The following is a 12,742-nucleotide window of genomic DNA, read 5'->3' on the forward strand; positions in this document are numbered from 1 at the left end:
TGCTATCTCATGTCATGTTCCTCGTCTTCCAGTTCGTGTGCAGCAGTGCGGACCTGAGGAGCTGCCTTGCTGCCGAGTACAACGTCCCCCTGAACAACGTGACCCCGTGTCTGGTCAGGAACTCTGCCCTGAACTACAGCTTGTCCACCAAGAGTGGATTCTGTGGGGACCCGGCCCCCAGCTGCAACTTCCCAGAGGTAAAGTGTGGCCTTAAAGGGCCAGGACGCAGATTGTCGCACCTGCTTGCTCAGCGACAGGTTTTATGATGTGTGATTTTCCTGCTTCCTCGCAGTATTTCACCTCCTGCGTCCTGCTGAGCCTCCTCGCCTGCTCCGTCTTCCTCCAGATCAGCAGCATTGGGAAGCTCGTTCTGATGCTGATCATCGACTTTGTCTACGTCATTATTGTGGAGATCCCACAGGTGGTGGTCTTCAACAACGCAGATCTGCTCGTGGCAGCCAATGGCATGTGAGTAATATTATACATTGTAGTGAAGACTGTGTATACTCCAGAGCTGCAATCACTATTCTGCTTCAGTGCTGAAATCTCCCAGCCAGTTCAGTACCTTTATATAGTTTGCTTTGGTGACGTAAGGAAAAAGACTGCCCCCCCAAATTATAGCTGTGGGATCGGTTCACACCAGGCAGATTTGTTCTCTGCAACCGGATAATCCTTTCCATACAGGGGAATGGGGTTGTTTCTGCAGGTGCGGGGATTTTTGCACGCCCCCCCAGGTGACTGATGGCTCTCTGCCGGTCCATGCTGATGTGCATTCTATGGGGAGAGCTGAGAAAGCTGCTGCCAGACACTTCTCATGGTGGCTCATCACCCGGGAGAACGAAAGGATCTGCCAGAATATTCATATCGCCAAATCCTTGTCTCCCCCGACAGATGGTGTCGGGAGCTCCCCATACACATTAAGTGCCCGCTGAACCCGCTGTTCCCAGAGGGTTTATCCGAGGAAAGGCGAATGTGTGTGGGCAGCTTCAGGGGGTGCCTGGCAGATCCATCAGTCCTGTGCAGGTATCCAGAGCTGCGCTCCTTCTGTCAGACGTGGAGTGTAAAATCCAGGAGACCGTCGCCATCTAGTGTCAGTAATACAGCGCTGCAGGGGGATCATCAGCGCCTCATAATCATCACTCTCTGATTTTTGTCTTCCAGTGAATTATCCAACTCCACAATGAACTGGTAAGAAAACCAGCACTCACTGGGATTATTATATCCTACTGTTATTATATTATACTCCTATATGATATGATACTATTATAAGGCCTCATGCACACGACCGAAAACATACATGACGGAAAAAACAGAAGGCGCCCGTGTTGCCTTCTGCAACTTGCCGGCAATATAAATACCTATTCTTGTCCGCAAATCGCGGGCAAGAGAAGGACATGTTATATTTTTTTGCGGGGCCGCGGAACGGAGCCACGGATGCAGACAGTACACGGAGTGCTGTCCGCATCTTTTGAAGCTCCATTGAAATGAATGGGTCCGCACCCTAGCCACCAAAACGGCGGCTCGGATGCGGACCCAAACAACGGCCGTGTGCATGAGGCCTTAGATTATTATACTATTATTATATTATAGTTTATATATTATTATTATTATTAGATTTAGGGATGACTTCATATTTTGAAGTTCGGGTTGTGGTAAATGCTGAATTGCGTTATGGATTCCGTTACCACGGACCATAACGCAATTCCATTAATTCCGTCATAATAGAAGTCTATGGCCTGCAGCACGGAATCCATAAGGCACTTCAGCATATACCCGAACACTCATGTCTAATTAGATTATTATTATACTATTATATTACACTGTATTATGCTATTATTATTATATTACACTATTATCATATACATAAAATGCGCCACATCCGTGCAGTGCGGGCCGTGCCGCAGGGTTATGACACTCACCTCCCCAGACAGTTCTGAGGTGCGGCTTAGCGCTGGGCACCATTATGTTGGTGCTAAATATTGCTGTAAAAGGTGCTAGGTTTATGGCGCAGTGCGCACTTCTGTAAAGAATTTGGCGCAGTTTCTGCCTGGTAAGACGAGCGGTTCATGTATTCGATTTGCACTGATTTACACCAATTTGTAGTATAAATTATAGTAACGCTGACAGGGCTCCGCCCCTCCAACAAAACCCCGCCCACTAAAGGGTAAAAGGGTGAAAACTCAAATTTTGCACAAGTTTCCACCCAAATCTCCAGCTTCTGTTACTTCAGAAAACTGCAAAGCCCTTGATACTCCCCCCCCCAATATTGTGTTTTATTTACTCTCAAGATCTCTGCTTGCTGTCAGTGAATGGGATGATTCTTCATTTACATGGGCAGTTACAGTTGTATCCAGTCCTGACAATCCTCTTCAGACTGATACTTACTATCTACACTGATACATTGTAACTAACCCTCAGCTGTGAGAAGTTTTTTTAGTACTTTTTTATATGATTACATTTTAATTATATAAAACCAGAAAATCCCGAAAAAGAAGCCGTAAAACGAGACGTTTCCGTTGTGCTGGCTCATTTCTTGTGTAAATGTGTTGTTGAAGGGGCGGTTCTGCGAGCACAGCACGCGGTCAGACATAGCTTCACGTGGCCGCCACGTCCTCCATGTTGTCTTTATGATGGCGCTGTGATCACCTCCTTGTGTCTCCACAGCACGGACGGCGTTCCCAGAGTCACCCTGAAGATCGCCACCCCAGTGATCATCAGCGTATTCGTGCTGGCGCTCTACCTCCACGCGCAGCAGGTGGAGTCCACGGCCAGGTTGGACTTTCTGTGGAAGCTTCAGGTATGGGGACGGGATCTCCGATGACGCTATCTGTCCGCCTGCGTACACACCTGAGCGCGAGGAACGGTTCAGACCAGCAGGGAATCTGTGGACGTCAGTGGACACGAGCGGCTGCCACCCATTACATTGTGACCATTGTCTTCCAGGCCACCGAGGAGAAGGAGGAGATGGAGGAGCTGCAGGCCTACAACCGCCGTCTCCTGCACAACATTCTCCCCAAGGACGTGGCGGCGCACTTCCTGGCGCGGGAGCGGCGTAACGATGAGCTCTACTACCAGTCCTGTGAGTGCGTGGCCGTCATGTTCGCTTCCATCAGCAACTTCTCCGAATTCTACGTGGAGCTGGAGGCCAACAACGAGGGCGTGGAGTGTCTGCGGCTGCTCAACGAGATCATCGCTGACTTTGATGAGGTGCGGCCCGGGCGAGATACGCGCCAAACGTGCGAGAATTTATTCAATGTTCTTTCCCATTGAAGAAAGTCTGAGATGTAGATGCATGTTGACGGGTGTCACTCCCACTCTCTGCTCACATCCAGGGCTGCACCGACCATTCTTTTAGCTCAACTCTCGAGGGCAGGCTCCCGATTTATGTGGCCCCCGGGAGCCAGCTCACTCAGGGGCAGATACACTGTGTACACTTCGGCAGAGTACAGCCCCCACTGCTCGGTACTAATACACCCCCCTCTGGCTCTCCACAGATCATCAGTGAGGACGAGTTTCGGCAGCTGGAGAAGATCAAGACCATCGGCAGCACGTACATGGCGGCCTCAGGACTGAACGACACGACTTACGACAAGGCCGGGAAGACGCACATCAAGGCGCTGGCGGATTACGCAATGAGACTGATGGATCAAATGAAATACATCAACGAGCATTCATTCAACAACTTCCAGATGAAGATCGGTGGGTGAATGTACTGCGGGGGTGGGGAATAAGCAGCAAAAGAAGGGAGCATACAGCAGGGGAGGGGCTTATACAGCAGGGGAGGGGAATATACAGTGAGGGAGGGGCTTATACAGTGAGGGAGAGGAATATACAGCAAGAATGGGACCCTGCAGCAGGGAAGGGGAGCATGCAGAAGGGGAGGGGCTCATACAGTGAGGGAGAGGCTTATACAGCAGGGGAGGGGCTCATACAGCAGGGGAGGGGAATATACAGTGAGGGAGGGGCACATACAGTGAGGGAGGGGAATATACAGCAAGAATAGGAGCATGCAGCAGGGGAGGGGCTTATAAAGTGAGGGAGGGGAATATACAGCAAGAATGGGACCATGCAGCAGGGAAGGGGCTCATGCAGCAGGGAAGGGGAGCATGCAGCAGGGGAGGGGCTCATACAGCAGGAGAGGGGCTCATACAGCAGGGGAGGGGAATATACAGCGAGGGAGGGGCTTATACAGCAGGGGAGGGGCTCATACAGTGAGGGAGAAGCTTATACAGTGAGGGAGGGGCTCATGCAGCAGGGGAGGGGCTCATACAGCAGGGAAGGGGAATATACAGTGAGGGAGGGGACTATGCAGCAGGGGAGGGGCTCATACAGCAGGGAAAGGGCTCATGCAACAGGGAAGGGGCTCATGCAGCAGGGAAGGGGAGCATGCAGCAGGGGAGGGGCTCATACAGCAGGAGAGGGGCTCATACAGCAGGGGAGGGGAATATACAGCGAGGGAGGGGCTTATACAGCAGGGGAGGGGCTCATACAGTGAGGGAGAAGCTTATACAGTGATGGAGGGGCTCATGCAGCAGGGGAGGGGCTCATACAGCAGGGGAGGGGCTCATACAGCAGGGAAGGGGAATATACAGTGAGGGAGGGGCTTATACAGTGAGGGAGGGGACTATGCAGCAGGGGAGGGGCTCATACAGCAGGGAAAGGGCTCATGCAACAGGGAAGGGGCTCATGCAGCAGGGAAGGGGCTCATGCAGCAGGGAAGGGGCTCATACAGCAGGGAAGGGGAATATACAGTGAGGGAGGGGAATATACAGCAAGAATGGGACCACGCGGCAGGGAAGGGGAGCATGCAGCAGGGGAGGGGCTCATACAGCAGGGGAGGGGCTCATACAGCAGGGGAGGGGCTTATATAGCAGGAGAGGGGCTCATACAGCAGGGGAGGGGAATATACAGTGAGGGAGGGGGCCATGCAGCAGGGGAGGGGCTCATGCAACAGGGAAGGGCTCATACAGCAGGGGAGGGGGATATACAGTGAGGCAGGGGCTCATACAGCAGGGGAGGGGGATATACAGTGAGGGAGGGGACCATGCAGCAGGGGAGGGGCTCATACAGCAGGGGAGGGCTGATACAGCAGGGAAGGGGCTCATGCAGCAGGGAAGGGGCTCATACAGCAGGGGAGGGGAATATACAGTGAGGGAGGGGCTCATGTAGCAGCGGAGGGTCTCCTGCAGCAGGGGAGGGGCTCATGCAGCAGGGAAGGGGCTCATTCAGCAGGGGAGGGGGATAGACAGTGAGGGAGGGGCTCATACAGTGAGGGAGGGGAATATACAGCAAGAATAGGAGCATGCAGCAGGGGAGGGGCTTATACAGTGAGGGAGGGGACCATGCAGCAGGGGAGGGGCTCATACAGCAGGGGAGGGGAATATACAGTGAGGGAGGGGAATATACAGCAAGAATAGGAGCATGCAGCAGGGGAGGGGAGCATTCAAATGGGGAGGAAAGCACAGTGGGGGAGGTGGGGGGCATACAGCAAGTGAGGGGATGTACCTATAGCGGCCTGGATCTCAGGATAAAGGGGGATGTACCCTCGGCCCTGGAGTAATGGATTGTAGGATGACGCTTATATCACGTGTTGTTCCTCAGGACTGAACATCGGACCCGTGGTTGCTGGTGTCATAGGAGCTCGTAAACCCCAGTATGATATTTGGGGGAACACAGTAAACGTGGCGAGTCGCATGGACAGCACGGGAGTCCCTGAGCGGATTCAGGTGGGTCACTGGTGCAGCACTGTACATGTGATGCTGAGGTTTGGATCCTTTCGTTTGCTCAGTCCTCCTGTTGCGTTTCAGGTCACAGCCGATCTCCAGCAGGTCCTGGCCGCCTGTAACTACTCGCTGGAGTGCCGGGGGGTGGTCAAAGTGAAAGGCAAAGGGGAGATGACCACCTATTTTCTAAATGAAGGACCCTCTAGCAGTTAGCGGGAGAAGCTCAGTGACCACCATGCACCAAGACATGTGCAACCTACCCGCCGGCGAGGAGCCAACGCAGCTGCGCGCAGCCACTTGAACCAGGGGCTCCGGCCGGGTGTTTGACCAAAGATAACGCTCACGAACGTGTGAACTCCAGAGCGGGGAGACGAGCGCGGGACAGACATATTTATTGATTCACTGATTTCCTCTATGAAGGAAGGAATGTATTATGGTACCAGACCGACGGCAATGTACATGGCTCACTCGTAAAGGACTGAAATGCGTCAGAACCGTCCTGTGGCCTTTCCCTTGTGACCCTAGCGGCCACCAGACCCCGTTCTATGGGCTTCTCTTGGTACCTGATACCAGCTATGGCAGGAGCCCGATATCTCCATATTGGCACAGCAGGAGGCGCACAAATCCTGCTCCACAGGCGGCCTCCTCCCCGCGGCGGGTGACAGACACCGCGAGATCTGAACCTTTTGTAATTTTATTTTGTAATATTTTAGCGCAGAGAAAAAAAAAGCACAGATGATATATTTTGTAAATTCGATACAAAAGCCGACGCCGCGCGAACCGAGCACACGCCGCGTTTTCTGTAAAATCGCTTCTCATTACTTCATTTTCTGCATTTCTCTCGTTCCAGACCCGGCAGTTTTACTGGTAGCGAAATATACAGCAGAACCCACGTGTGCATAAAAACCGCCATATACAGCAGAACACACGTGTGCATAAAAACCGCCATATACAGCAGAACACACGTGTGCATAAAAATCCACCGTATACAGCAGGACACACGTGTGCATAAAAACCGTCATATACAGCAGAACACACGTGTGCATAAAAACCGCCATATACAGCAGAACACACGTGTGCATAAAAATCCACCGTATACAGCAGAACACACGTGTGCATAAAAATCCACCGTATACAGCAGAACCCACGTGTGCATAAAAATCCACCGTATACAGCAGGACACACGTGTGCATAAAAATCCACCGTATACAGCAGGACACACGTGTGCATAAAAATCCACCGTATACAGCAGAACCCACGTGTGCATAAAAATCCACCGTATACAGCAGGACACACGTGTGCATAAAAATCCACCGTATACAGCAGAACCCACGTGTGCATAAAAATCCACCGTATACAGCAGAACACACGTGTGCATAAAAATCCACCGTATACAGCAGAACCCACGTGTGCATAAAAATCCACCGTATACAGCAGAACCCACGTGTGCATAAAAATCCACCGTATACAGCAGACACACGTGTACATAAAATCCACCGTATACAGCAGGACACACGTGTACATAAAAATCCACCGTATACAGCAGGACACACGTGTACATAAAAATCCACCGTATACAGCAGGACACACGTGTGCATAAAAATCCACCGTATACAGCAGAACACACGTGTGCATAAAAATCCACCGTATACAGCAGAACACACGTGTGCATAAAAATCCACCGTATACAGCAGAACATACTTGGCCCGAAAATCACAAGCTATAGCGGAACGCACACACGTCCCAAATACCATGATATATGGCAGAACACGTGCACCAAAAAACCTCAATATACAGCAGGAAGCCCCCCCTCCCCCAAATACTGCAACATAGCTCCGTATGCACGTGTGTGCTGCCCACCGCAGTCTATGGAGGATGTATGGTACATTTTATGCCCAGGTGGCAGGGGGGATATTTAGCTGACGCAGTCACGTCACCGCCCGCGCTCAGCGTCTGGTCTCAGAGCGTAATAACAGTCCCCGGCACCTGCACAAATAAAATGCCTCAAAACCGCGGGTGATATGTCCAGCTTTCCATCATTTGTGGATTTAGGAGACACAATTGGATTTTTTTTCACAGAAACGACAAAAATGATGAGGCTATGGCGCCGCTGTATACCGTCCTCTGGTGAAGCTGCCGGTCTTTCTAAGATGCCCTCCATGTATCGCTATAGATTTCTCGTATCGAGTGTATTATTTATACTTCACTCCGTTCAATGCTTCCGTCTGCGCCCATCGCGGTAAACGCAGACCCCTCCCCCGCGTCCTGTAACCTCCGAACTGCGCTCGCGGCCTCACCTACTCTGGCGACGTCTTTTGTTGGTCATTTGGTGCAGCGTTGATTTCCCATGGAAACTATTTAAACATCCACATTAAATGCTGTTCTACTGGAGTCCTGTGGATTATTTACCTCCGCGTATGGGGCGCTTCATACTCCAGTCCCTGCAGAGCTGCACTCTCAATTCTGCTCATTACCTGTCATGTAAACTACACCCCCAAACAATGAAGCGGCAACCTGAGAGCTAACAAGAACTCGGCAGAATAGGGATTGCAGCTCCGGGGGGCACTAGAGTAGGAGAGGTGTACACCTTGTTCTAAATTATTATGCAAATTATATTTTTCTCATTGACCTAAATAATTGATGTAAATAACAGTCAGCAACATTCTCATGTTCTCAACGATCCAGAGGACAATTCTCATGTTATTGAACGAACCTCCTAATGATAACAATATTTTTTTTAAACATAAAAACCTTACATTGCACTGTTCCAAATTATTACGCACAGTAAGTTTCAAAACACTTTATAGGTTGTAAAGAACTGAAAATGGTCCTTTGTTGTGTTTGCAGCAGATTTACTGAAATCAAAAGCTGCCGTATTTCAATCAAACTTTTAACAGCATTTTAAAGAGGACCTTTAATCTGGTGAAACATTGTGAACTAAGTGTCATGATCTGTACAGCGGCGCCCGGGGATCTCACTGCACTTACTATTATCCCTGGGCGCCGCTCGGTTCTCCCGCTATGCCTCTCATAGTGTCACGACCATGCTCATGGTCGTGACTCAGGATCCGCATGCAGTTGCCTGCGGTTTGGTTTTATTGTCAACCACATGGTGAGGGCTGCTGTATGTTGCCTCACGTGTGGTTGCCGCTGGTAACATGGTTGTACTTGGCAGTATAGCAGCCTGAGCTGTTGCTGGGCAGCTTGCTGTCAAGTGCATGCGGTTACACCTGGTTGGGTGTGTGTATGTATGCACTTTGTATGTCTGGTGTGCACTAGGTGTTTATGTTAGGTGTGCACTGTGACTCTTCCCTTCACTGTGGCTGCCCGTGGCAACGTTTGGTTTAGTGTACATGTGGTGGCAGTGTTTCGGCCTTCTGACTGACTCCCAGGACATGGTTGCCACCCATGTCGTTGCCTGCGGTAACAGCTGCAGTGTGATCTTCTTTTGGACACTTCCCCTTTAAGTGGTTTCACTCCCTGGTTAGTGTTGGAAGGGTTAATTCCCTCTCCTGTGTGTGGCCACTTTGGGCTATAAAGCCTCTTTCGAGATCAGAAGTTAAGGGGTTCTTCAGCCATGCTTTGCTGGAGACACCCTCCTGGTAATTCCATCTGCCAGTGGGGGCCACCCTTGTGGTCATAAACAAATTGTTATGTATTGTTTATACACGATGTTATGAGGATGTGTTTGTGTGTCATGTCTATTCTTTGCAGCGTATGGTTTCCTGGTGTCCTGTGTGGTGTGTGTGCTCTGTCGTTTGTGTTTGTGGACAGCAGCACTGATACTTGGGTCACAGGCTCTGTGTCTGTGGCAGGTAAGTGTTAGTTCTAGTTGCACTTACCTGCCATTGCCATATGACTGTTTCGGTTTCCCCTGTCTTTATAGTTTGGCCATCTTTAGACTCCTATTTCTCCATGTCCAGGAGGAACAGGTACTCTACTCAGCTCCTAGCTTAGGGACCTGCGGAGGGCTAGTAGGGACCCGAGGTTCCAGAACATGAGCCCTCCTACCTTCAAGGTCGACTCCTGTCGCTAGGAGTTAGGGTCAGATTAGGGAAGCAATAGGGGGTGACCTGCTCCCTAATTCTGTGGTTCTGGCCAAGTCGTGACTACCATCCTCTGTCATCGCACGGCTGAGTGTTTTCCCCATCCTCAGCCGTGACACATAGACTCCGGTAAGTTCGGACATTGGGTTATAGTAGGAGGAAACTTCGGGGACTTGGTTATAGTAGGCAGAGACTTCTGGGACTTGGTTATAGTAGGAGGAGACTTCGGGGACTTGGTTATAGTAGGAGGAGACTTCGGGGACTTGGTTATAGTAGGAGGAGACTTCGGGGACTTGGTTATAGTAGGAGGAGACTTCGGGGACTTGGTTATAGTAGGAGGAGACTTCGGGGACTTGGTTATAGTAGGAGGAGACTTGGTTATAGTAGGAGGAGACTTCGGGGACTTGGTTATAGTAGGAGGAGACTTGGTTATAGTAGGAGGAGACTTCGGGGACTTGGTTATAGTAGGCAGAGACTTCTGGGACTTGGTTATAGTAGGAAGTGACTTCGGGCACTTGGTTATAGTAGCAGGAGACTTCGGAGACTTGGTTATAGTAGGCTGAGACTTCGGGGACTTGGTTACAGTAGGCGGAGACTTCGGGGACTTGGTTATAGTAGCAGGAGACTTCGGGGACTTGGTTCTAGTAGCAGGAGACTTCGGGGACTTGGTTATAGAAGCCGGAGACTTCGGGGACTTGGTTATAGAAGCCGGAGACTTCGGGGACTTGGTTATAGTAGGCGGAGACTTCGGGGACTTGGTTATAGTAGGAGGAGACTTCGGGGACTTGGTTATAGTAGGAGGAGACTTCGGGGACTTGGTTATAGTAGGAGGAGACTTCGGGGACTTGGTTATAGTAGGAGGAGACTTCGGGGACTTGGTTATAGTAGGAGGAGACTTCGGGGACTTGGTTATAGTAGGAGGAGACTTCGGGGACTTGGTTATAGTAGGAGGAGACTTCGGGGACTTGGTTATAGTAGGAGGAGACTTGGTTATAATGGGAGGAGACTACCAGAGACTTGGTTATAGTAGGAGGAGACTTCGGGGACTTGGTTATACTAGAAGGAGACTTCGGGGACTTGGTTATAGTAGGAGGAGACTTCGGGGACTTGGTTATAGTAGGAGGAGACTTCGGGGACTTGGTTATAGTAGGAGGAGACTTCGGGGACTTGGTTATAGAAGGAGGAGACTTCGGGGACTTGGTTATAGAAGGAGGAGACTTCGGGGACTTGGTTATAGTAGGAGGAGACTTCGGGCACTTGGTTATAGTAGGAGGAGACTTCGGGCACTTGGTTATAGTAGGCTGAGACTTCGGGGACTTGGTTACAGTAGGCGGAGACTTCGGAAACTTGGTTACAGTAGGCGGAGACTTCGGGGACTTGGTTATAGTAGCAGGAGACTTCGGGGACTTGGTTATAGTAGGCGGAGACTTCGGGGACTTGGTTATAGTAGGCGGAGACTTCGGGGACTTGGTTATAGTAGGCGGAGACTTCGGGGACTTGGTTATAGTAGGAGACTTCGGGGACTTGGTTATAGTAAGAGGAGACTTCGGGGACTTGGTTATACTAGGAGGAGACTTCGGGGACTTGGTTATAGTAGGAGGAGACTTCGGGGACTTGGTTATAGTAGGAGGAGACTTCGGGGACTTGGTTATACTAGGAGGAGGACTTGGTTATAATGGGAGGAGACTTCAGGGACTTGGTTATAGTAGGAGGAGACTTCGGGGACTTGGTTATAGTAGAAGACTTCGGGGACTTGGTTATAGTAGGAGGAGACTTCGGGGACTTGGTTATAGTAGGAGACTTCGGGGACTTGGTTATAGTAGAGGAGACTTCGGGGACTTGGTTATAGTGGCGGAGACTCGGGGACTTGGTTATAGTAGGAGGAGACTTCGGGGACTTGGTTATAGTTAGGAGGAGACATCGGGGACTGGTTATAGTAGAGGAGACTTCGGGACTTGGTTTATAGTAGGAGACTTCGGGGACTTGGTTATAAAAGGCGGAGACATCGGGGACTTGGTTATAGTAGGAGGAGACTTCGGGGACTTGGTTATAGTAGGAGGAGACTTGGTTATAATGGAGGAGACTTCAGGGACTTGTTATAGTAGGAGGAGACTTCGGGGACTGGTTATAGTAGGAGACTTCGGGGACTTGGTTATAGTAGGAGGAGACTTCGGGGACTTGGTTATAGTAGGCGGAGACTTCGGGGACTTGGTTATAGTAGGAGGAGACTTCGGGGACTTGGTTATAAAAGGCGGAGACTTCGGGGACTTGGTTATAGTTGACGGAGACTTCGGGGACTTGGTTATAGTAGGAGGAGACTTCGGGGACTTGGTTATAGTAGGAGGAGACTTCGGGGACTTGGTTATAGTAGGAGGAGACTTCGGGGACTTGGTTATAGTAGGAGGAGACTTCGGGGACTTGGTTATAGTAGGAGGAGACTTCGGGGACTTGGTTATAGTAGGAGGAGACTTCGGGGACTTGGTTATAGTAGGAGGAGACTTCGGGGACTTGGTTATAGTAGGCGGAGACTTCGGGGACTTGGTTATAGTAGGAGGAGACTTCGGGGACTTGGTTATAAAAGGCGGAGGACTTCGGGGACTTGGTTATAGTTGACGGAGACATCGGGGAATTGGTTATAGTAGGAGGAGACTTCGGGGACTTGGTATAGTAGGAGGCGACTTCGGGACTTGGTTATAGTAGGAGGAGACTTCGGGGACTTGGTTATAGTAGGAGGAGACTTCGGGGACTTGGTTATAGTAGGAGGAGACTTCGGGGACTTGGTTATAGTAGGAGGAGACTTCGGGGACTTGGTTATAGTAGGAGGAGACTTCGGGGACTTGGTTATAGTAGGAGGAGACTTCGGGGACTTGGTTATAGTAGGAGGAGACTTGGTTATAATGGGAGGAGACTTCAGGGACTTGGTTATAGTAGGAGGAGACTTCGGGGACTTGGTTATAGTAGTAGGAGACTTCGG

The 12,742-nt window shown here is 50.6% G+C and overlaps 1 protein-coding gene across 1 annotated transcript in view; it reads left to right on the forward strand.

The window, feature by feature from the left end:
• The window catches only part of ADCY5 (adenylate cyclase 5), an 87,271-nt gene extending 80,080 nt beyond the window's left edge, over positions 1-7,191 (forward strand). Inside the window, exons 14-21 of the mRNA XM_044296341.1 lie at positions 33-197; positions 293-468; positions 1,162-1,188; positions 2,665-2,797; positions 2,944-3,207; positions 3,495-3,699; positions 5,602-5,726; positions 5,808-7,191. Coding sequence (XP_044152276.1) covers positions 33-197; positions 293-468; positions 1,162-1,188; positions 2,665-2,797; positions 2,944-3,207; positions 3,495-3,699; positions 5,602-5,726; positions 5,808-5,936 — 1,224 coding nt within the window. The 3' untranslated portion in view covers positions 5,937-7,191. The remainder of the gene's footprint in view (positions 1-32; positions 198-292; positions 469-1,161; positions 1,189-2,664; positions 2,798-2,943; positions 3,208-3,494; positions 3,700-5,601; positions 5,727-5,807) is intronic.
• Positions 7,192-12,742: the final 5,551 nt, after the last annotated feature.

The sequence above is a fragment of the Bufo gargarizans genome, chromosome 6 (assembly GCF_014858855.1).
Source record: "Bufo gargarizans isolate SCDJY-AF-19 chromosome 6, ASM1485885v1, whole genome shotgun sequence".
Lineage (NCBI taxonomy): Eukaryota > Metazoa > Chordata > Amphibia > Anura > Bufonidae > Bufo > Bufo gargarizans.